The sequence below is a fragment of the Aedes albopictus genome, chromosome 3 (assembly GCF_035046485.1).
Source record: "Aedes albopictus strain Foshan chromosome 3, AalbF5, whole genome shotgun sequence".
NCBI lineage: Eukaryota > Metazoa > Arthropoda > Insecta > Diptera > Culicidae > Aedes > Aedes albopictus.
The window spans coordinates 94,922,766-94,947,765 of record NC_085138.1 but is presented as its reverse complement, the minus strand read 5'-3'; the positions used below and the strand labels follow the sequence as shown (position 1 = coordinate 94,947,765).

The following is a 25,000-nucleotide window of genomic DNA, read 5'->3' as shown; positions in this document are numbered from 1 at the left end:
TGTTTATGTACGCGTTATGGATTAATTCCACCAGACAACCCACATCAGCCATCTCGTCCTGAACCGCGTACATAAAAGTGATAGAATTGTGTATTTCTGAAGATGTGCGGCACAGTTCGCATCCCCCTCCATTCGCAAACCCTTACGTAATTAATGAACAGCCCCAAAGTAGGAGGAATGGGACAAGCTAGGGATTGAACCCAGGACCTTCTACATACGAATCAGAAGCGGTAGCCACTAGACCACCAAGCCCGTCAGGCTACAAACAAACATACAAAGTCTCTTCAAGAACAAGGCAGAACTTCACAGACTGATGACAGCATCAAACTACACAGTGGCTATTCTTTCTAAAACATGGAATCAGATAGTATTGGAAAACACTAACAAATACATACATACATACATACATACATTTATTTTGCAATTAATATAATATACATTTAGTTTTTTTTTTTACTTTCATAACTGAGATTTGGGGTTCCCTTTCAACAGTTGATTATACAAAACACATGCTGTTTTATTTCATGGTCTAACTTAAAGTTTAACACGGAAGGAAAAAATTTCTATACAAAAAACCTTCAAATTTGCATTAATAAAATAGGAAAACAAAAGAACAAAGAAACAAATAAAAAAACACTTAACAATAAAATCACAGCAGACTATGCAGCCAGCTCTTGAAGAAGTGGGTTTATAGACGTCGCGCAACTCAGGTTGAATTTCGGCAGTAATCTCTCGAACCATTCATCCAGCGGTTCTATCCTAGCCATCCTATGCACATCTTCACTAACAAATACAACGTCGCTGGGTTTCATTTTGTACCTCACTCGAGAGATGATGGATACAGCGGAACAGGAATGCATCTATCCAACAAATGGAAGTTTGCTAAGATCGCTATGGCAACAACATCATGCCTAACTCAAGTATTAAGCATACATGCATTTTCCACCTAGACGTTGTCGTAACATCGGTGTACGTTAATCCGACAATAGATTTTAAAAACGACATCGAAGCGATACTCACAAGCATTAAAAAAATACATGAACACGTCTTATGCTTCCAGTGAGCTGTTTGCTCTTTGAAGGAAGCACAACACTAGACAACGGACTAGCATGCAACGCCCAGTAGCACAGCCGAAAACTTTTCCTGACAGCTGCGGCGAGAATCGAACCCGCGCTCCTCAGCACGATTCGACTACATGCTTGGTGACCTAACCGCACGGGCATCAAAATTAATGAGACGAAAATTGAATCGGTGAGAAATCACCGCTATTTAGGAATCACGATCGACCGCTACCTATGTTTAGGAGTGCATATTAGAGAGGTTCGAAGAAATGTCCAGCACAGACTCAACATGGTGAAGATTTTGAGCGGCACAAAAAGCAGAGCACATCCGGAAACGTTTGGTCGAATATATTTATATATGACACCATGCAGAAGCGTTTTGGAATACGATTGCTCTGTGTACAACAACCCGCAAACCGGAGAAGAGACCATTGTCCATACAAATAGCAGATTTGTACTCCAGATGCGTGCTCCACGGGTTCAGAATACCCAGAAAAAAGACCACAAGGTTCATGGATAGCCACTTGGTCTTCAATTCAAATGTATATGTAGGTATTGCTAATATTTTGTTCGGCATCGAATGAATAACAGCTGTTAGCTACACAGACACTATATTTTGTCCATCCGCCATTTAGACCACAATAAACGACACTTACCTTAAAAGTCTAGCTTAAAATTATGATGATTTCCATCAAGACGTCCGGAATGAGATTGCCCACGCTTAGGTATAAGTATTGGCCAACCGGCGCATGCGTCGCGTGTTCCTGTCCTGGTCGCGAATCTTTTTCTCCATCTCGGCGTCGGTGAGCGTCTCCAGGAAGGGAGCCCACTGGTCGGCATCACTCGGCGCCCGGAATGGCACCTCAACCGTGGCCAGCGGTGCCTCACTGAAAGCGTACGTCCGCTGATGCCACGACAGCTGTCCCCTAATGGAGTAGGAAATGGCCGTGACAAATTCCCCCCCAAGACCCAGCTCGGCGCACAGCTTAATGGCAAAATCCTCTGGGTTGTTGTCCTTCTGGGCCATGTCCCACTCGACTTGGTCCACCAGCGAGGTATTTCCTACATGGATATTCAACTTGACCAGCACTCGCTGATCAGATCCTTCCTCGAGAACGATCGGCTCACTAGGATAGGCCTCGATCTGTTGTCTGATGGCCGCTGCAATGGCCGGGACGAAAGGCGTCGGATTGAGATCCAAATCATCGCACAAGACCTCCGCGAACTGTTCTGGAGTGATCATAGATTCGTTCCGGTTCCAGGTAAAAGTATCGCGCAGCTTCTGCCCTTCGATTTCCATGTCCAGCCGAATCGGAACCAGCACTTCCGCTTGGGCGGCATTTTCGATGTTCAAAGTAGGATCCGTATCGTCGAAGCACATCGGGAAGGTACGGATCTTCTTGTTGTGCACCCGGTTCCGATTGATGGGAGTCGCCTGTGGAACCGCGTCCAGGTGGCTGGAGTTCGGCATGGTCGGAACCCATGGGGGTTGCTTCTTGCTTGATTTGCTCTCGCGTGGAGCTGGTGGTTCCGTCGTGGTTACCGAAACCGCTTTGTACTTCTCGTCATTACCGTCCAGAATTTCCTGCACTTCCGATGCCCTCAGCAGCGACACCGAACTGGCCAGGAATTGATTACTGATTCCCGTCTCCAGCAGCTTCTTGCGTTCTTCCGGCGTGAGAGTTTTACGCATCATTCCGGGGTATTTTTTGTACAGTATACCACGGAACAACCGGAGATAATTTCCCACCTGAAAATCATCAGGAACATTAGATTCCGAGGGCGTAACGCCTGCCCTGCTAGGGCAGCGGCAGCCATAACAAAAGCACTCACCTCGGAACCGATGCAATAGTATTCGCCGCCGTCCTCAAGCTGGAAGCTCACCGGCCTGTCGCCGTACGTTTTTAGGGACATCTTGAAGTTGGGAGTATCTAACTGCGCACAAAATGAACTGTTTTCTTGAAGAAATCAGTGAAAATTTGCAATTTTAGTATCCAGAAATCGCACAAAAGTAGCGTCACCAAAAGCCGTCGACTGACAGAACGATTTTTGTTGTTCGGATTCTGTCAAAGATAATTCGCCCTGCCTGGAAGGGGTCCAGTTCGATAAATCGAAAAAGCATTTCGCCCGTTTCGCTCTGAGAAAAAAGCCGGGATCAGCTCCTGTTACACTACCATATGTACACGCCTAAAACTATACAGTCGGAACCCGCTCGTTGAGCCACAACCTCCACCCAACCAACGAATTCGATTCGCTAGTTGGGTGAAGTGACATCAGCACAAGGGGCGTGCGCATTGTTTTTTTAAATCATGTTTAGGTTGGAAGCAAAAAGGAAAATTTTTCAATTTGTTTCACATTTAGAGCAAAATTGATACGTTTTGCAAGATACATATATGGCCTAGTATATGGCCAATGCGAGAAACATTTTATTTTCGCCCATTTTTAGTCGGTGAAGTGAAAATATAGATGTTTATGAAACCACCCGGACCAAAAGCAAGCACAAAACGCTTTCAATGATCGACAAAATAAAGATTACTGATGTTTTGCATTTGTTTCGAAGTAATTGTACATATTCTTTTTTTTTTTGAAGAAATATGAAATAGAAATTCTTTTCGATTATCAGTAAAGTTAAAGAAACCAAAAACTCATTAGCTCGCCCCTAGGAATTACAGATTGGTTGTCATTTTCAGTTTGACATTGAATTATGACATCCAGGTACTTTTTAGTTGGCTGACAGCTCAACTAACGGGGCCCCAACTAAAAAGTCACCCAACTATTAAGCCCCCAACCAGCGAGTCATGACTGTATAATGCAAAGAACCGGAGGATACTCGAATAAAAATCTCAAACGGATTATTTTGCCTTCTTTTGAATCATTACAGAAACATGTACATTGTCAAATTAACTTTAATATAAATTTCATATAAAATGTGCATTTTGTAATATTATTCATTCGCATGCGAGAGGTCGTTGTGTGCCGAAATTCTGTTTATGATTTTCATGTGCTTCTACATGTGTTCGAAAATTTTAGCGTGTCATATTCTCTCAACAAGTACCGCTGCAACCAAAATCAAGCGAATCACCCTAAGCGAAGTTTGACAGTGACTCGCCAAAGTTTGTTTATGTTTTCCCGGTACGTTGCATTTCCTTCGCTACAATTTCCGCGCATTTTTACAGTTTTCGCAGTGAAATCCGGTTCCATCCGTGTCGGTCACGATGGCCAACCGTACGGTGAAGGACGCCAAAAACGTCCACGGTACCAACCCGCAGTATTTGATTGAGAAAATCATCCGATCGCGAATCTACGATTCGAAGTACTGGAAGGAGCAATGCTTCGCCCTGACGGCGGAACTGCTAGTGGACAAAGCGATGGACATTCGCTTTCTGGGCGGGGTGTTCGGTGGTAACATTAAACCGACACCGTTTCTGTGTTTGACCTTGAAGATGCTGCAGATCCAGCCGGAGAAGGACATTGTGGTGGAGTTCATCAAGAACGAAGAGTTCAAGTATGTTCGGGCGCTTGGGGCGTTCTACCTGCGGCTGACCGGTTCGTCGCTGGATTGTTACAAGTACCTGGAACCGCTGTACAACGACAACCGAAAGTTGCGAAGGCAGAACCGACTGGGTCACTACGAGTTGGTTCACATGGACGAGTTCATCGATGAGCTGCTGCGGGAGGAACGGGCATGCGATATAATTTTGCCCCGGATTCAGAAGCGACATGTGTTGGAGGAGAATAGCGAGCTGGAACCGAAGGTTTCCGCCCTTGATGACGACTTGGATGAGGAAATGCCCAGCGATGATGAAAATTTGGAGGAAATCGCTGAGGCGCTGAAGGCGAAAGAAAAGGAGAAAAAGCTGGAAACTATCCGGATCAGGGACGGCGGCGGCGGCAAACGGGACCGATCGGAGTCGAGAGAACGGCAACCGGTGGCAGAGAAGGTGAAAGAATCCACGAGAGAGCATAAGGACCGGCACCGGGATTACGACAGGGGACGAGAGCGAGCAGAGCGAGACTACGAACGACGAGAGTAAGTTTTCATCTATTGTTCATTCTTTCCAAATATGAATTCTTATGTTATATTTTACAGACCTCCGGCGGACACCCGCCACAAGGAACGGGAAGCACGCGAGAAGGATCGAGATCGCCAGAGGCGGCACGAGCGTGATCGGATGGATGATCGCGATCGGGAGCGTGACTCTCGGCGGTACGGCGAGAGGGAACGAGAGCGAGATCGCGACAGAGAACGGGATCGGGACAGGGAGCGTGAACGGCGGGAGAGAGATTACGAACGGGATCGCGACCGGGACTATGATCGCGATCGAGACTACGACCGACGAAGGCGATGAAAGGTGGGTGTTTAAAATTTTATTCTGATTTGTGTGTGTGTAATGCAAACCACATGAAAATGAGATGGATCGCTTTCCTTAAATAGGAAAATGAGAAAACTCCTTGCAGGATACTTTAACTGTATCTTGGATTTTGTTAAGTACTTCTTAGATTACTCTATTACCAATTTTTTAATTGTATATACTGCCCCACTCGCATAACAGTCCCATATGGATAGGAAATCCAGCAAAGATGGGACTGTTTTGCGAGTGGGGGCAGTATAGACTCCTTACAAATAAAAATTTCTTGATTTTACTTAGGCTAACAAATCCAAGTAGATTTTACAATGTTGAAATTTGGATTTGGATTATGAGAAGAAGCAAACGGCTGCTCGAGCCCGTATGAAGTTGATCATCAACATTAACTTCTTTTCTCGATCAGCCTAGATAGCTGTGTAGCACATGTGTAGTGTCGGTAGCGGTTGTCTCAATTGGCTAAGAATAACACTACGGACCGCCTATTCCGGTGGTCAGAGTTCATTAAACAGGTGACCCCTAATTCATGGTGTGATGCGGCTATATGCTTACTGTGCCTAGGATTGAATGGTTAGGAGGATCTGATAAAAACTAGGAGTGTGTAATGTCTGAGACATAACCGCAATGTTGACGTAGGACTAATTTTTAACGCATAATAAAGAATTTGGGGCTCACAGATGAAGTAAACGTGTATCTATTCAGCAAAAATAACGGCCAGAGTAAAATCACTATATGCTAAAGACTCGAAATCTGGCGATTGTTGCTGGTAATGATGATTCCCGTATCATGACGATGATGCTGCCGAGCAATGCCTTTAAAGTTGAAGGATTCGTCATTGAAATAATCGTCATCATTGAAAATTCGAAAGCAGTTTTCTCGTACAAAGCTGAAATTTCCGCAGTGAAAATGTATTCACTGTATTGCGGCTGAAGATTGGAGTACAGTGAACTTATTTTCACTGCAGAAATTTCAGTTTAGAATGAGAAAACTGCTTTCGAACTTTCAATGATGACGATTATGTCAATGACGAATCCTTCAACCTTAAAGCGCATTTGATAGGTATCCTACTCGATTGGAATGACATTGACAGTAAATTTGGAATTTCAAATACCAAATATACAGCGGTGTATATTTAGTATAAAAATTAAACTTTATCGATAAACTAAACTATAAAAATTAGAATTAGTTGAATTTTTAGAAATAATTGAATAATGCTCCAAATAACTCTTTCGGAAGCTTTGGGGCCCTTAAAAGAACCATTTTGGTATAATTCATTGCCACCCATGCCGCCACCACCGATTGATCCGAAAAGAATCGAGGCTTCATTGGACAGAGGGCGGTGCCACCCGCTTGCTCATCCGTTGAAGCGGATCTTTTTTGGGATCTTGCTGCTGCTGCCACCGACAATCCATGAAAGAATCGGGGCCCCGGCAAACAAAAAGTGACGCCAATCGAATTTTCGTTTGCCGAGGCGGATTTTTCTTTGGATGTTGCTTCCGCTACTGCCTCCACTGCCGATGGATCCGAAAAGAATCGAGGCTTCATTGGACAGAGGGCGGTGCCACCCGCTTGCTCATCCGTTGAAGCGGATCTTTTTTGGGATCTTGCTGCTGCTGCCACCGACAATCTATGAAAGAATCGGGGCCCCGGCAAACAAAAAGTGACGCCAATCGAATTTTCGTTTGCCGAGGCGGATTTTTCTTTGGATCTTGCTTCCGCTACTGCCTCCACTGCCGATGGATCCGAAAAGAATCGAGGCTTCATTGGACAGAGGGCGGTGCCACCCGCTTGCTCATCCGTTGACGGATCTTTTTTTGGGATCTTGCTGCCGCTCGGTGCTGTCCGTCCGCTGCTGTGTGTGCCGATGAAATGATCGAAATGAGTGTGTGCACCACTTATATAAGTTTCGTCGTGTCGCCTCACAGAACTATGCTTGATTGTGATTGGTTGGGTAAGACTGATCTCGAGCTTTTACTAATTTTCAGCTCCAGCCTCAGTCAAGGCACATCATTCAATTGAGCCCCAGCTAGGAAGCATACATTTGTGGTGTTGTAGGTTTAAAGCTTTTACCATAGTTGATGACGTCAAACCCGACATCAACCTATCATTCACCTATTTTGATTTTAGCCACCAAACCTAACATAGACCCAATAGTTGATCGATGTTGGTCCAACAGTGGCCCAACATTCGATAAAAATTGACCCGACTTTAACCCGACATTCGACATTTTTTCAGTCTGGCGGAATCCAGAAAGAAATCAGACGGAACAGCTTTTATACCCCTAGATTAGCAGATGCAGCTCCTCCCATTCGGCTGGCTTTCCAGAACATTTCATTTGCATGGCCCGCCCCGCCTGCTTCAGACGCTTCAAACGATTAATCAACCCAGAAATGGAAAAAAAATTCATTAAGCGTTAAAGTAAACAAAATATTGGATGATTTAGATCATTTTAATTCGAAAATTGTTAGAGTTAAACAATGTTTTACGGAAAATAGTTCTGATAGGGTAATGCGTTGCTGAATTCTGGGTGGAACCATTAGTGGCCGGAATTCAATCATTCATTTTTCGGGTGAACCACACTTTTCTCGATTGATGGAGTAAAATTATCTGATTTACAACTCTTGAAGAATCATTTTTTGGTGATCCTGATAAGGACCGTTTGATAAAGTAACGATTTCAGGAAGAAAATGGCATGAAACCGCCTTGCCACGCAATGCGTGTTGGTTTTCTCCGTGCTAATCCTGCAGGATGCCACCGAAAATTGGTAGGCCGCTTTCTGCCGTGGATAAGATTCATGACGCTATCAGCACGATAGCCGAGAGTCGCCGATGGGTAGTGCTCAGGTGTGGAGGTGACATCCACCCTGCTTGACTGATCCAACGAAAATGACGAAAGAAATCAGAGGGAGCAGCTTTTATGCCCTAGATTAGCAGATGAAGCTCCTCCCATTCGGCTGGCTTTTCAGTATATTTTATTTGCATGACCCGCCCCGCATGCACCAGACGCTTGAAACGGTTAATCAACCGAGAAATGAGAAAATTTCCATTTAATGAATAAACTAATCAAAATATTGTAAGGTTAAGATCATTTTAACTCGAACAACGTTATAATTTATCGATGTTTCACGAAAAATGGTTCGGATAGGGTTGAAAATTCCGGATGGAACCATTAGTGGCCGGCATCATCATTCTTGCGGGGCCACCAAGCATTCAATCTTTCACTTTTCGGTTGCACCACACTTTTACCGATCCATGATGGAATGAAATAATTATCTGATTCACAACTCTTGATGAATAATTTTCTATGGTCCTGAAAAGAACCGATTGAATATTGAAAGATTTTAGACAAAAAATGACATGAATTTATCATGCCACGCAATGCGTGTTGGATTCCTCCGTGCCCTGGATGTTCCTGATGCTATCATCAATGCGCCACCGCCAATCAATCGGCGAAAGGACCGAGCCCCGAGGACAGCGACGCAACTCGCAAATTCGTATGTCGCTGATCTTTCTGTGGATTTTGCTGCCTTTCCCACCACCGCCGAGCAATCGATGAAACGTATTCTTTCCTTCGTCTGCCGCGTTAGACGGTTAGAAGGCGAATGTGCAACAGCACCCTTGCCGACAACCACCGACGCCGAGCCAACACGGCCGTCAAAGAATAATGAGCGAAAACGCAAACGAAGAAAGTGGGCAGCTCTCGTTCCATGCGTTCACCTCGAGACGACAAAGGCAAATGAGGGAAGATGCGAAGAAGCAGTAGCTTTTATATTCGACGGGAGCATCCAAAATGTGCTCCAAAATGTGCTCGATCGTGATTGGCTGGAATAAACATGGGTTCACTTTTTCCAATTTTTCAATAGTTTGTTATTGAAAAACAGCAAATATTATTATTGGACATAATTGGTGTAAAGATTTGCAATCGATTGGTGCCAAAATTTTGAAAATTCAACAAGAAATGGCTGAGCTATTAACGCTCAAAATCTCCACTTTAAACGTAACGCGGCTGATTTCTGAAAATTTAGAATGACACCCGGTATAGAAAAGAGAGACGTAGTCCTACGTCAAAACCTAACCGAGAACGGAGCCTGTGTAATACCAGGGTACCCTCCACAGTATTTGCCCTTACTGCGCTAACCGGAACAATAGCGCGATGGACCTTGTGTTTCTCCGAGACAATCAGCTGCCCTTCTTTAGTTTCAAACTTGAGGCGGTATTATGAAGATGTTATTAATTATTTTAAATTGTCATCTATATGGTTTCGCATTATGCGATTTACACAGTGTATTCTGTGTATCCTCGCCTTTGGCGCTTTCGAATCCATACCGATCTGGTTTTATTGCTGCTGTTCTTTGTTGTGCTGTGATTGTAAAAAGTTTAATGGTTTAATCTTGCTTAGTTTGGGTAGTGGCTACGGTTAGGATAACTCAGATCAATCTTCAGCATAAAAGAACAGCAACGAACAACCTTGCAGACTTATGCAAAATGGTACAGACCAAGTGGCCTTAGTCCAGGAACCTTATTTTCGTAAGGGTAATTTCTATCTAGGACACCTTGTGAATCCGGTGTTTGCTACTTTCAGTAAAAATGAAATGGCAAACTCGCGTATCATGTCCGAGCCTGTGTGCTTGTCAATAACGCAATCGTTGCTACACTCGTCTCTGAACTAACCATCAGAGATGTATGTGCTGTAACAATTGATGTATCTTTTAGAAACTTCAACAGGAAATACGTCTATGGTTCGGTTTATTTACCGCATGATGAACCATCCCCTACGGATGCTTTCAAACAAGTCATCGCATACTGCACTTCAAAAGGCCTTCCTCTAATTGTTGGCAGTGATGCTAATGCTCACAATATCATCTGGGGCAGCTCAAACACTAACTTGAGAGGCTCCAGTTTGATGGAGTACTTAAGGACAAACGTCTTGACATCCCGCTTCAACAGTGCATCAAAACTTCGCACAAATCTCAAGAAGCAAGCTTCACATAACAGTGCATTTTATTATTCTGTTGTTGCTTACTTGCAATAAGCTTAAAATAAGAAGATCAGTTGCGTTGGTTTTGTTTACGTTGAGATTTGTGCCCTCGAAATCGTGAGTAGGTGCCAAAGTCGGCCATGTTGGGAGTCTAACAAGTCTGTCCTTAAGTACTACAGATCTTGCATAACTTAACATAGGCAACCGCCCAACCTTCATGTTATCTGCTAGAGAGGAAGTGTTAGGCATAACGCTTTGCTCTAGTAGAATTAGTCACAAGAGAGATAGATGGTTCTTGAAAAAGTGAATGTTCATGGTGAGGGCTCGGATTCAGTTTGGCTTTCTATTCCGCAGAATTATCACCTGTTCTGTGGCTTAGTTGGTTAAAGCACCGGTCTAGCGAATACGGGGTCGTGGGTTCGAATCCCACCAGAACGCGATTTTTTTCAAAAATTCATCCCTCAATTTGTCAATTAGCAACATTCTGTGTCTTCTAACTACAAGTTTTTCTGTATGTTTATGACATACCAGCTAACCTGGTAAATGCCAGTAAAGGGCAACATATATCAGTGTAAGGCTACATCAGTCTTACTCACTTGGTAGACACTGCACTGTTTTTCAGGCCGAAATCTTTGCTCTTATGTTTGGAGTGCAAACAGCACTTCAGCAACACGTAATAGGCAAAGTCATATACAGTCGGAACCCGCTCGTTGAGCCACAACCTCCACCCAACCAACGAATTCGATTCGCTAGTTGGGTGAAGTGACAGCAGCACAAGGGGCGTGCGCATTGTTTTCTTCAAATCATGTTTAGGTTGGAAGTAAAAAGTAAAAATTTTCAATTTGTTTTACATTTAGAGCAAAATTGATACGTTTTGCAAGATACATATATGGGCAATGCGAGAAATAATTATTCTCACCCATTTTTAGTCGGTGAAGTGAAAATATAGATGTTTATGAAACCACCCGGACCAAAATGCAAGCACAAAACGCTTTCAATGATCGACAAAATAAAGATTTCCGATGTTTTGCATTTGTTTCGAAGTAATTGTACATATTTTTTTTTTTTAAGAAATATGAAGTAGAAATTCTTCTCGTTTATCAGTAAAGTTTAAGAAATCAAAAGACTCATTAGCGCGCCCCTCGGAATTACAGATTGGTTGTCATTTTGAGTTTGACATTGAATTATGACATCCAGGTGCTTTTTAGTTGGCTGACAGCTCAACTAACGGAGCCCCAACTAAAAAGCCACCCAACTATTAAGCCCCCAACCAGCGGGTCATGACTGTACTTATGTTCAGATAGCCAGGCTGCTATTCAAGTACTTGCTTCGGCCAACTCTAGGTCAAAGTTAGTTACCGCTTGTCGAACTCAAATCGAGGAGCTGAATTCAGCAAACGCTGTTCACCTTGTATGGGTACCTGGTCATTCTTCCATCGCTGGAAATGAAATGGCTGATGAGTTAGCTCGCACTCCACCGGAGCATCACATAACCTCATTGGCCCTGAGCCAGCTATTCCGGTATCGAAGAGTTGGGTGAAGCTTCAGATTCACACCTGGGCTGCCACTCAGCACAAACAATACTATGGAATAGTTTGTAGTGATGTCGTCAAACAAAATTGTATTGTACTGAACCATCTCTACGGGTGGCGAAGTACGTATCTAACCAATCTGTCTAAGCAGAATTGCAGCATGCTGATCAAAGCATTGACTGGCCACTGCCGACTCAGCTATCACATGGCGAATATTCAGCAAGCTGATTCCACAGACAAACAGACGTAACACCTTGAACGATTTTCATGGAAATCCATCGCCCAGTTCACACTATCATCACCTGGTGGAAAAGTTACACGAATCACTGTGTTGTGCAATATCGTCAACAGAAGGCGCTAGTGTGAAACGTCAAACGCATAAAAAAATGATGCGCGCGCCTCTGGTTGTGAAAGCCACAACTATGAAATTTTAAAATGATCGTTAAAAGCGTGATCGGTGGAAATTTCGCAAGTGTTACGTCTGTTTGTCTGTGCTGATTCGTTTGTATGTGATAGCTGTGAATCCGATTATGGAACTTCGTATCGTTTGATATGTAACTGTCCAATTTTTGCGCAACTGCGTTCCCGAGTACTCGATAAACACTTATTTAGCAAAACTGACTTCAGAAACCTGAATATTCAGGATGTTCTGTTGTTCTTAACCAGCTTTGGTAAAGAACTATATGCTCTCTTTACGCTTTATGCGTTATTACAGTGCCCTTTTCAGGGCGCCGTTTGAACAAATTGAGGTACGCTTATGCGTTGATACCTTTCTCCAGGGTATTCTTCCTATTTCCCTACCTGTCCCTATCCCCATCTAAATCATTATTTCCTTCCTTTTCCCTGAGGTATGTAGATGATGAAATAGGCTTTTATTATAGCAATGGCACAAATGTCCCAAATAGAGGATAGCGTGCCTCTGGAGCCGGTCTTCTCATACCTGATACCTATAGGCAACCAATCGAAGTGGATTTTACAATGTTGAAATTTGGATTTGGATTGGGAAAAGAAGCAAACCATGTGCGATAGTGGAATCAAGTTTAGTTCTGAAGTGAGAAGAGCATTGAAGGAATTTCTAAATGATTCACTAAATAGACTCCTTATTTTATGACAACTTTATTACTCCAAACGATCACTTCTATCGTCTACGTACTGATCTGTACAAACGTCCGCTTGGCAGCCGCTTCCTTCCTCTTGCGGCGCATGTCCTTCTGCCGGCGGCTCTTGGTGGCATCCCGGAACAGCTGTACACCTTGGTTGGCTTCCACTTCCCGTTGCAGCATCTGCATCCCGTGAAGGTTGACCCCGATCATATCGCGCAGTTGGACGATCGCTCCCTGCAATTTGCCGATGATCTCCTGAATCACCGGCAGCAGCATCTGGTTGTTGACGATGGGTTTCTGGTGGATGCGGAACAGGAACAGGACCACCTTGCAGATGATTTCGGTTTGATCCTTGCGGGCGTCCGTGAGCTTTGGGATTTGCTCGAGCAGTTCGCAAACGGCGGAAAACGGCAGAAGCAGGAGAGCTTCTTCCAGATCGCTGGCACGGATGCGGGTGAGCACAGCGAGAAGGAAGTCGTCCGTGTTGGTTGCTTCATAGGCGTACATTAGTGGAGGGATGATGTTTTGGGAGTCCTCCTGTTCAAACTTTTTGCTGACTTCCAGACACTCGAGAATGTTTTCGGCGCCCTTTTCCGATCCGATGGTTTTCTTGGAGGGCAGCTTTAGACCTGGAAGACCTGGGACAGCGGAATCTTCGCCGGTTGCTAGGGTTTGGTTTTCCAGCTCTTCGCGTTCTTCTTCTTGGACGTCCTGGAGAACGAGGGGTTCATCGGTACGCTCGTACAGGCGAAGGGTTCGATCCGAGCCGCAGCTGACGACAAACTTTCCGTTGGGACTAACGGCTAGGCCATGGGCTTCGCCGACGTGCCCTGGGAGTGTGATAATCTTCTCGAAGCTGTCGGCATCCCATTGTTTGACCTTTCCATCCTTGCCGCAGGAGAAGAACAGGTGAGTCTTCGGGATGAACTGAAGGCCCATTACCGAGTTATCGTGCGCAATGAGAGACCGATGGCAATCGCCGAAATCCATGCCCCAGATTTTGATACTTCGATCAGCGGAACCCGTTACGATGATGGTGGAATCGTACGAGATATCCATACAAAGGACCGGGAGTTTGTGACCGTACAAAGATAGGTAGAACTTGAGCGTGTCCAGGAAGAAGATCTTCACCGTAGAGTCCAATAGCGCAACGGCGATGTATTTGCTGTTGCGAGAAATTCGAACACAGAGGACAGTTTCTTCCAACTTCAGAACATTCTTGTGGAGCAGTGAGAGTACCTTGACTTCGCTCTTGTCGTCTCTAGACGGATCTGCGATTAACTCAAAACTCCAGAACTTGACCGTTGTGTCGCCACCACCAGTGACGCAACCCCGCATATCCGGCGTCAAAACGATACTCCAGAGTTCCTTTTCGTGTGCCACGATGCGCTCGATGATCTCTCCTGTGACGATATCAACGATGAGCAGTTGTCCGGTTTTTAGACCAACCAGAACATGTCGATCGCCCGGAACGAAGCAAGTACTGACGACGTAACCCGTTTCGATGGTTCTCAAAGAAGACTGGGAAGCACGACTCCACAACTTCAAGGACTCTCCACTTCCGGAAGCTATGGCTAAACTGTCGGAACTGAAGGCCACACTGCGGACCTCTGAAGGGTGACCCTGCTGGCGGATGGTGTGGATGGCATTGGCTTCAGCATGCTTCTCGGCCACATTCAGCGTGAATACTTGGATGAAGTTTTTCACGAAGGTCACGCACATCCGGAGCTCGTCGTTAGCTCCCAGCAGTAGATCGAACGATTTGACCTTCTCCGGAACAGCTACCGCCGGAAGACGTTTGATCTCATCGACCAACGAGAGTTGGCGCTCGGCTGAATTGGGATTGGTGTTGCTGTCATCCGTTTTGGACTTGGCGTCTAACTTCTTCAAGCGTTTCGTCAATCGAACTATGGCCTCATCCACGCTGTAGAAGTAGAACAGTTCAATCTTCTTGTCGGTTCCGTGGCATCCTAAGATTTGTCCACCGTTTTCGACAACCAAGTTGATCGTACGACCGAATCCCGATCGTTGGATGTTTCCAATCTGCGTACATCTGAATGGACTAGTGGCTTCCGACTCCAGCAGCAAATTGTCCAAGTCTCCCGTAGGCTCCTCCACCGGATTGCTAGTGTTTTCCGCAATTTTATACACAGACAGTTGTGTATCACCCGATCCGGCCACCAAAAAGTCATCGTTACGCATCAGAGCGATCCCCCAAACCTCAGTCCTGTGATCGACGATCGTTTTGAAGCAGTTTTGTGTTTCGATGTTCCAGAACTTGATCTGAGTGTCCTTCGAGCTGGAAACCACCACATCGTGGTACCGTTCCATGAAACGAGCCTCCGTAATCGCCCCGTTGTGGCCCACCAAACGGCACTTTCCACTCTGGGCCACCACATCCGAAACGACCAGATCGTTATCCAGTCCACCGGACACCAGCTTCAATCCGATCAGATCGAAGTTCATGGCACTGACGGCCGATCGGTGCGCCGCAAACGAACAGACAGATTGTTTGCTCTCGAAACTGAACAGCTCGATGACACCATCCGTGTAGCCCACGGCCAGATGTTTCTGGTCCGGACTGGGGCGGAGGTAGGTTACCTCCTGCTTGTCCCGAACGAATTCCAGCATCTTTTCGCCGAGTCTGCAATAGAGATAGTAAAAATGATCAAAATCAGTTTGCCGTGAATCATGCTCAGCAATTTATCAGAGCCATTGCATGAGAGCATGATCATAGATGATCGTACAATTCGATTTGCAAGCCAAGGTAGTGTCTTCATGTAGGATAGCCTTGTACCTATCGCAATCATTCGATCTCCCCATGGCCTCTATTAACGTTTTAGCCTCTACTGAGTAATATCAAATCAATGTTTTAACTGCCTTGGTAATAGTAAAACTTGCCTAGTATTCCACACCAGAACCTGCTCGGCCCCAGCCACGGCCACATAACGCCCGTCCACGCCGCCGACGGTCACGAATGCAACATTGGCGCGCCCACTGGCTATAATGTTGAAGTTTGCCACCGGCTTAAACGCTAAATATTGCTTCGTGAGACCCATTATTTCGTTCCGCCCACTGGATCAAATCTATTCGCACTTGTTTCACGTAAATTAATCACGATTTCAGGCAAAATTTACAATAAAATCATTCCGCGAAACACACCGCACTGCGAATGAAAACATGCTGTTTTGAATCGTTCTCACTTTTTGACGTTTCTCCTTCGGACACGCACACTCGCTCAGCTAGAACGTGCACGTGCACCTCATGATCTCACGTACACCAATCATCCAAGAACATAAACAAACATTCTTATTGGAATTTGTTTCTTTGCAACAAGATCTTTTCACAGCGGTTCTCTAGAATGGAATGAAGCTTGCCTACTTGTAGGCTTATTTATTTAGTCATGGAATTCTAAATGATTACAACACATTCAGATGAAAATGGCCACGCAGCTGTTCTCAACCTACAGCTCGGTGTGCTGCGAGGGAAACTTCTTCAGCACGGCGTGGTACAGGTTGTAGAATGCGTACACCGAAACGGACAGGATCACGATGAGCGCGCCGCCAAACGCCATCGAGAGAAAGTTTCCGTCGATGATGCCACTGCAGCTGGAGCGGGTCTGCGGGGACCACAGGTCCGAGGCGCTTCCGCTCGGGGTCGTGTTCTGGCGCTCGGCTATCAGCCGTTTCATCTGGTTCAGTCGCTCGCGAAGCACCTCCACCGATTCGGACGAGAGGTCCTCTGGTCAAAGATGAAAGAATTTTAATTACATTACACGTCGTGTGATTGTGGGAAGAGAAAAATCACCATCACGAGCGCTGCTGGGGGCTTTCTTCGGTTTCGATGCCATTTAAATGAGATGGAGCGTATAACTGTAGGCGCACTTTACTCGCACTAGACGCACGTTTTATTGTCCCGGTTTCGTATTAATCGTACAAAACTGTCCTGGAAGAAGGATTTCTACAATATTTTGAGCAAATACGTAAGTTTTCTGTGTCTGATTGGATGCTGTGGATGAAAATGCGAAAATATTGATTTTTTTCCATCCGTCAGTCAGATTAATCTTCTCGGTGTCGAGCAGTTGCAGCATCCCATCATCAGATGCACGCGCCGTATCATTTTCGAGCAGATTCCACGACATTGTAGGGTTGGTCAAAAAATAAATAAAACGCGAGTCACGTGGCGTCAATAGTGTACCTTCGGTTCGGTACGGGAAATTTATTGCAAAAAACGCGGAAATGGAAGACGACCGGGCGCAGCGCAGAAGTTTCCGCATGGAGTCGTACCTGGAAAAGTTGGTTTATTTAGCTCCATTGCATCGAGAAAACTCTGGAGGAAGAAGATTTTTCCCGGTGGTTCCTGGATGAAGCAAGAAGACGCCAAATGCACAAAATTGTGGATTCCCAGTTGGAATATATTCGCGAAAGGTCGTCTCTTAGAGCAATCTGGACCACATGGCAGCACACGCTTGAGCGGAAAGGAGTTTGGGGTGTGCGCTATGTGGTAGCATTGAACGTTCAGATAGCGTTGAACCTTCAGGTACGAGTTTGGAGTGTCGGCAGCCGTCTAGTTAGATGGATGACTACTGCGATCTTTTTTCATTGTAATAAAGCATCGGAGCTAGCCCCGCTATGGCCTTCGTGGCTATGGAGGACTAGCTCCAACAGGTTATGGGCCCAGGCACGTGTTCCACAGCACGTATCTACCAGGAGAAGGATCGACCGCGTAACACGCGGGCTCGCAGCACGGGATCCTTAGGCGGATGGATTGCTGGCTGTCACGGAGGGGACAGGATCCATGTGAACGAAAGGCGATACGGGTCAACTGGATGACTGCTGACTGGTCACCGGAAGGTGCTCGACGTATTCTGAAGTAGGATAATCGGATAAAGCTCGGCGGTCGCACCTGGACGGAAGGTTGGCGACAGGAGGAGTGATTCGGAGGACAACACGGAGGAGGAGCTCGGAGATGGCGTGCTTGGTCATAGCTCGGAATGTTTGCAGAGCTTGAGCAAGCCTCGGAGTTAGGCCACTTGCTCAAGACCTTGCTCAAGACATATAGTGAGGGAGAGCTGATTGTGTTTCGAAGGTTGCGACGATAAGGGGTGTTTTGGAATATACACTAGTGCATAATTTATAGGACAAACGACGATTTTCATACAAAATTGCCAAGTTTAGATGCTGTAACGCGCATTAATGCCAAATTTATCCAATTTTGTGAGGAAGCAGGAATGACCATGTAGCCATGTAATCGCAACACAACAGCGGAAGCAAGGCATTCTACCACGTTCCAGAAACTCGATGCGAAGTGTCAAATATTGGATATCGTGTATGAAATTCTGCACAGCGGAAGATTATCATCGCCTGGGATGTGGCCGTTGAAGAATTGAAATTGAAGCGTCGGGTGGATGGGTTGTGTACACTAACGACCACCTGTGCTCGACAATTTCGAACCGGCGATTGAAGAAACGGACGGCGGTGTTGGTGGTGGTGGTTGTGATTCATCAGTTGACTAGTTCGGAAGCGCCGAAGATGACGAAGTCCCAGTTTTTGGCGAAGCGATTGCATACGCAGGACACCTGTTCGTTTTCCGATTTCGACGTGTGTATAGCGCTTGCGTTGAATGCGGAGAACTATGTGAAAGCATTGCCGGACAACAACATCAATGAACTTCGGAAGCTTGACGATTGGCCGGAATGCAAGCGTGCGATCGACGACGAGATGCATGCACTCGAGAACAATAGCACCTTACTTACCTTACCGATCAGGCTAGGCCGGGGTGGCCTCTGCTGTACACAGTAGCCGTCTCCATTCCACTCGATCCATGGCTGTTTGTCTCCAGTTCCGCACTCTGTGTGGGGTCCGCAGATCGTCCTTTACTTGGTCGACCCACCTAGCTCGCTGCGCACCGCGTCTTCTTGTACCGGTCGGATGACTCGAGAACCATTTTAGTCGGGTTGCTATCCGAAATCCTGATGACACGTGACCCGCCCACCGTAGCCTCCCGATTTTCGCGGTATGGACGATAACTGGTTCTCTAAGCAGCTGATGCAGCTCGTGGTTCATTCGCCTTCTCCAAGTTCCGTCTTCCATCTGCACTCCGCCGTAGATGATACGCAACACCTTCCGTTTGAAAACTTCAAGGGCGCGTTGGTCCAAAGTAAGCTCGATTTCCTGCCACAATGCGTCTCTGAATTTCTCTGCTGGTGTCGTTATCGGCGGTCACCAGTGAGCCCAAGTACATGAATTCTTCAACCGCCTCGATTTCATCACCGTCGATAGAATTTCGGGGTGGCGGGCGCGGTGATTCCTCCATGGAGCACTTTGTCATCATGTACTTTGTCTTCGACACATTAATGACCAACCCAATTCGCATGGATTCATTTTTTAGTCGGATGTACGTTTCTGCCATCGTCTCAAATTTGGCGAGCTATAATATCAATATCACATCAGCGAAACCAAACCGCTGAACGGACGTCCTGAAAATCGTTCCACTCGTGTTTATCCACGCTCTTCTTATTACACCCTCTAAAGCAATGGTAAACAGCAGGCACGAAAGATCAGCTTACAGTAAAGTGACCAGACGTCCCGGATTGTGCGGGACAGTCCCGGATTCAAACAGCCTGTCCCGCATTTACAAGCGTCCCGGAAACGTCCCGGATTTATTTAAACAATTGAGCAATTATATTCATGTTAAACATTTTTAAAATAAACTTCTATCTTTCCTAGCTGATTGAAAAAAAAATTATCATAGATTTCTGCTAAAGATATTATATCATAGTTTTTTTTTTCTTTTTTATTAAGGTGATTTTTAGCGCAGATGGCTAGTTCATCACCATATTCAGGTAGGAAAATACCTGTAAGGTTATCCTACCGAGCCCAACCTAGTGGCTATTATGCTTTTTTTTGATTTGCCATGTGAAAAAAATCATTTCCATTTCGATTTGTTTAATGTATTTTATAAAGTTTTCGTTATTTTAAAGTCCTTTCTGCCTGATCATAAGCATAATTCTGTGTTTTTCGAAAAATCTGAAACTTTTGACATTTTTAGGATATTTCGAAATTGGTACAATGGTGTTGTTTCCCGCATAATGTTGCAAAATTTACTCTTAAGAATACATCAAAAGGCTGTGCAAAAGTTGTACTGAAATTATTGGAAAAACATGTCTTTTTTTTTCATTACTTCCTTGTAGTTACGTAGCCAGGGGGAAGGGATTTCGAGCTATGCCTCCCTCTGAGCCTAAATTTGTGGAAACTACATTATTCGTTGCTGTTTACGCAATGTGATTATTAAATTTAAAAAATGTACCATTAGACATCGAAAACCAGTCCCAAATTTAGTCCTTACTGGAAGAAACTTAATGGAAGAAGTTTTAATGATTAACATGTCCCGCATTTGAGCAAAATATATCTGGGTCACTTTCTTACAGTAACCTTCTTCGAAGGGACTCGACCCAAGTAACCAAAAATTCCCATGTCAAAATGCACTTTCAAGTTCCGCGAAGTTCAGATAAAGTTCTAAATGGAACTTTCTGGCTGCTTAAGAGGCTAATGATGAGCCTTGCTGGAACTTCGGTCACAAGTTCTGGAAAGGCTCATTGTTAGCCTCTTAAGCAGCCAGAAAGTTTCATTCGGAACTTTATCTGTACTTCGCGGAACTTTAAAGCTGCTTAAGATACTACTCGGAACTTTCTCGGAACTTTCAAGTTCATAGAAGTTCAGTTCAGTAGCATTGTGTTTCAATGAAGATTAAATTTATTTCTTTTACAGAAAACAACTGTTTAAGCATACACGAATAAAAGACAAATATGAATTTATCAAATCAATGAATACTAAGCTTGAGCAAAAAAAAAAACAATTGCCGCCCATCGGATTCGAACCGGTAGTCGCTGCGTGAGAACCCTACGCTCTACCACAGTACTACAGTTGTGATTGAGTGAATAGCAAGTAAAGTCTGACTTGAATCTATTTTCTGTCGGCAGCTAGTTCTGCACATTTGTACAGTAGTGAAATTAGCTTGACTTGGTCAAGTGTCTTCAGCAGCGCAGCGGTAAGTCGGCAGGCAATTGCACAGGAGGATCCAGTTCAAATCTACATAGCAGCGATATGTGTGAAAATGTAATTATCAGAAGCAATTTACAGACATGAATCACAACTCACCAACAGAGTTGTGATTCTGAAAAACACATTTTTGTTTCTGCATGAATTTTGTCAAAGTTCTGTCAGAAGCTGCTTAGAAGGCTAACCAGCGTGCTTATGTGAACTTTCATGTTCCAAAATTACTTAAAAATGAAGCTGCTTAGAAGGCTAACGAGCAACCTCGAACAAGCTGCTTAGCTTATAAAGTACCCTTTTATCCGAACTTTTGGTTACTTGGGAAGTGTCCCTGATACTCGAACTGAGCACATATCTCGATCTATCGTCGCCTTGATCAATCATATCAGTTTATCCGGAAATCCGTATTCGTGCACAATCTGCCATAGCTGGTGGTCTCGATCGATTGTATCATGCGCGGATTTGAAATCTATGAACAAGTGATGTGTCGGCACGTTGTATTCGCGGCATTTCTACAACGCCTGGCGGATAGCGACTATCTGATCCGTTTTAGCGCCTTTACCCATGAATCCAGCCTGATAGTGCCCCACGGAATCTCTTGAAATGGATGATTGACGGCGACATAAAATTTGAGAGAGTATCTTGTAGACAGCGCGATAGCTCCCGCAATCCAACTTGTCGTCCTTTTTGTAGATGGGACACACGATACCTTCCATCCACTACTCCGGTAATACTTCATCCTCCCAAATCTTGGTAATGACCCAGTGTAGTGCTCTCACCAGTGCTTCTCCACCGTATTTTAGAAGCTCGCTTGGTAGTTCATCTGCTCCAACAGCTTTGTTGTTTTCAACCGGCCAACCTCCTCCTCAATCTCTTGGAGGTCAGGGGCTGGAAATCTTTCGTCCTGCGCACGTACTCTTAGATATGTTGCCACACTACCTTCGGTGTTTGCAACGTCGCCATTGAGGTGTTCATCGTAATGCTGTCGCCACCTCTCGACCATTTGATTATGATCGGATCAGAAATTACAATGAGAAGGTACCGGTGTCTGTTGGGTGTTCCACCAAATAATCTTAAAATTGGGGCTATGAACTGAATAGACGATGTGAAGTGGAAACGATGTCTTGAACTACCTTTTACGTGCACTATGTATTACCTAATCTGCCGTGAATCGCAAGTCAGTCCCATATGTAAAAAGTAGGCATTGAGAAAATGGACTCTGAAGTTTTTAAATTCGATTTCTATGCGAAATTTCAAAAAATCGCCAGAAACTAAATACTTCTGTGATCATCATGAAACTTTCACAAATTCTTTCAAACGTGAAAACGTAACTGCGAAAAATATAAAACTGGTTAAAACAGTGCTTGATTTTGTATTGCTGGGTGCACAAGTTCGTAATGGGACTGACTTGCGATTACTTTTCATTATGGGACAATCTGACTTGGTGTTGTTTTTCGATTTTACTGAACAAATTATATATTTTTATCCACACAGCTGAAAGATCATCCGAAGATAGATCGAAAACTGCCATTAACTCAATTTTGCCCAAAATGCATATGGGACTGACTTGCGATTCACGGCAGTAATTCTCTGTGGGCGACACATCTCTCAAGCGTAGGACATTGTCGGTCGGCCATTATTGCATAATTATAAGAAAGTACGGCTTTTTAACCTTCGCACTTTTTTCAGTTTAAACCTAGAAATAAAACACAACGACTTGTGGAAATCGGATTTTTTCATTTTATTTACAAATGTCTATTCACATTTCGCATACTTATGCCATTTGTGCTCTGTTTTATTTATTTAAACAATGCTTTTGCGCTGCAACTTGTTCTATCGAATATGTACTCAACATTTTTATACCGACTTACAAAAAAGAATTGGACTACAAACTTTTTACGCCGTCCATGTTTTGTCGTAGCGTTTTTTTCTGCGCTACGGTATATGTGTATATTCAAAGTATTTGCTACTATTAGTACATCTCCCTCTACTTCGAGGTATTGTCACCAAGATGCTTCAACAACGATACGATCTGTTCTAGATCATACATGTATATTGTATACGGATACGATACGCATTTATAGGTTTTTTTGTATTTCATTATTCCAGATAATTTCCTAACTAAACTACAGCAAAACATTGACTGTTTTAAGAGTTTTCTGGCTTGCATTCTACACGCAAATTGGTATCGTCAACCCCTGCGAAGTGGCTTGACTGGCGAATATGAAATGATTTCACGTTTAAATTTATGTGGTTGAATAAATAGAGCGATTGGGCAATCTGATAAAATAAACTACATCGGAGAACAATCCGATCATTTGAATAAAATAATGAATGAAATATATATCCTAGCAGGGGGAAACAAGTCCATCAATGACGGGTGATATGAAATGGTTATGAGTAATGAAATTAATATGGCGAGTTTAAATTCAAATGAATCAAGGAGTTTTCCATCAATCACATAATACACAAGCTTCGAGTGCGTTGACCACTCTTGCCCATAGCTGCGTCTCCTCCCGGCCTCCTTTCGGAAGGAATATACACACAAAGCTACAACCAGCTTCAAGCAGATCCGATAACTTAGATTATGTAGAGTCGTTTGTTCCCTTCCCTAGAATTTGTGCCTGTTTAGCCTTAAGAAGAAAGTAGGAAGTAGTTGCAAACCGAAATCAGTAGGGACCTGACATCAGAGTCTGAGTTCAGCTTCCCCTCCTCGGTTGGCTAATCCGGCAGATCAATACTGATGATCGGCACCACCGGTTTGAGGTGATCGTTCTTCTTGCTCAGGGCGGCCTTTTTGCCCTTTTTGTCGTACTTTTCGAACTCGTCCAGCTGGGCGGTCGCCGTGTCCAGGGGTTGCGTTTGGCCGGCACTTTCCGTGTGATATGATATGTTACCGTACTCCTGCAGGCACGGTACCACCCCCAGCAGAAACTGGCAGAAGTTTTTCCGAATGCCGAACCACCCTGGAAAGAAATTGAGAAAATCAGTAAGTTACCTACTTCAACTTATTTTGTTATATTGCCGGTTTTAACCACATATTCCATAAGTGTTGGGTCTATAGGTAGACCTATCGTGACGCTAACATCGATTCTGGTTGACAACGTACGGTACCGACGGCCGCCTCGGTAGAATCTCGAAGAAACATTACCAGGCGAAACCGAACTCAATGCAGAGGACTGCTGCAGTACGATAAAAGCAGCCATAAACAACGCTGCTGAGAGCAACGTCGTGTATTTGGAACGCAGCCGAAGGAACGATTGGTTCGACGAGGAGCACCGAGAAATTACGGAAGAGGGTGGTCATGCTGCAGCACGGATCTGGGCAGAACGTGGGATGACATGAAAGAACGTGGAACTTGCAGACCCGCCTCTACCGGAAGAAAAAAAGGCCGCCTGGCAGAAGTGGACTGCGAACAAATGGAGCTATGCTGTGCTGTGCCATTCACAACAAACCCGGAAGTTCTACCAGAAGCTCAACGCATCCCACAAAGGCTCCGTACCGCGAGCAGAAATGTACAGTTATAAGGACGGGAGCATTTCGACGGACGGACGTGAGGGGTGATCAACAGTTGCAAGCTGCACTACGTTGAACACCTGAATGGTGTGGAGAGCGCAGATATCAAAAACCAAGGCAACGAGAGAAATGACTATGTCAGTACAGTATAGCTGGGAGCAGCAACGAGCCAACTCCCACGTTGAGGGAAGTTAATGCTATCCAGCAGCTGAAGATAAATAATAAATCAGTTGGTCCATCTTTACCGGATGGCGTATCATCTTTTGTCCTCTTTCACCTGCAGTGAATGAGTTTGTGGAAAATTATCAGGCCGGCTTCGTCGACGATCGCAGACTACGGATTAGATCTTCACCATGTGGCAAATCCTAAACAAAAAGGCCGCGAATATCAGATC

At 44.7% G+C, this 25,000-nt stretch overlaps 5 protein-coding genes and 1 long non-coding RNA gene across 6 annotated transcripts in view; 2 read left to right on the top strand and 4 right to left on the bottom strand.

Moving 5' to 3' along the window:
* Positions 1 to 25,000, top strand: part of LOC134291450 (uncharacterized) — a 383,602-nt gene that overhangs the window by 293,328 nt on the left and 65,274 nt on the right. The gene's annotated exons all lie outside the window — the stretch shown is intronic.
* Positions 1,656 to 3,111, bottom strand: LOC109411514 (SWI/SNF-related matrix-associated actin-dependent regulator of chromatin subfamily B member 1). The gene is made up of 2 exons (XM_019685052.3): positions 2,895 to 3,111; positions 1,656 to 2,811 (listed from the first exon to the last, which is right to left on the bottom strand). Exons 1-2 carry the CDS (start codon positions 2,973 to 2,975, stop codon positions 1,783 to 1,785), a joined length of 1,110 nt encoding a protein of 369 aa, XP_019540597.1. The 5' UTR covers positions 2,976 to 3,111; the 3' UTR covers positions 1,656 to 1,782.
* Positions 4,153 to 5,473, top strand: LOC109425573 (pre-mRNA-splicing factor 38). Its single transcript, XM_019700814.3, has 2 exons — positions 4,153 to 5,091; positions 5,152 to 5,473. The coding sequence occupies exons 1-2, from the start codon at positions 4,277 to 4,279 to the stop codon at positions 5,408 to 5,410; spliced, it is 1,074 nt and encodes a 357-aa protein (XP_019556359.3). The 5' UTR covers positions 4,153 to 4,276; the 3' UTR covers positions 5,411 to 5,473.
* On the bottom strand, positions 13,034 to 16,240 carry LOC109425572 (WD repeat-containing protein 3). Its single transcript, XM_019700813.3, has 2 exons — positions 15,938 to 16,240; positions 13,034 to 15,680 (listed from the first exon to the last, which is right to left on the bottom strand). The coding sequence occupies exons 1-2, from the start codon at positions 16,093 to 16,095 to the stop codon at positions 13,079 to 13,081; spliced, it is 2,760 nt and encodes a 919-aa protein (XP_019556358.3). The 5' UTR covers positions 16,096 to 16,240; the 3' UTR covers positions 13,034 to 13,078.
* On the bottom strand, positions 16,389 to 17,090 carry LOC109425554 (uncharacterized). The gene is made up of 2 exons (XM_019700799.3): positions 16,844 to 17,090; positions 16,389 to 16,777 (listed from the first exon to the last, which is right to left on the bottom strand). Exons 1-2 carry the CDS (start codon positions 16,884 to 16,886, stop codon positions 16,500 to 16,502), a joined length of 321 nt encoding a protein of 106 aa, XP_019556344.1. The 5' UTR covers positions 16,887 to 17,090; the 3' UTR covers positions 16,389 to 16,499.
* Positions 22,808 to 24,056, bottom strand: LOC134289766 (transmembrane protein 185B-like; the record flags this gene model as incomplete). Its single annotated transcript, XM_062856220.1, is given in 1 exon segment — positions 22,808 to 24,056. A coding segment is annotated over 1 exon segment (245 nt), but the record flags the coding sequence as incomplete, so codon positions are not given.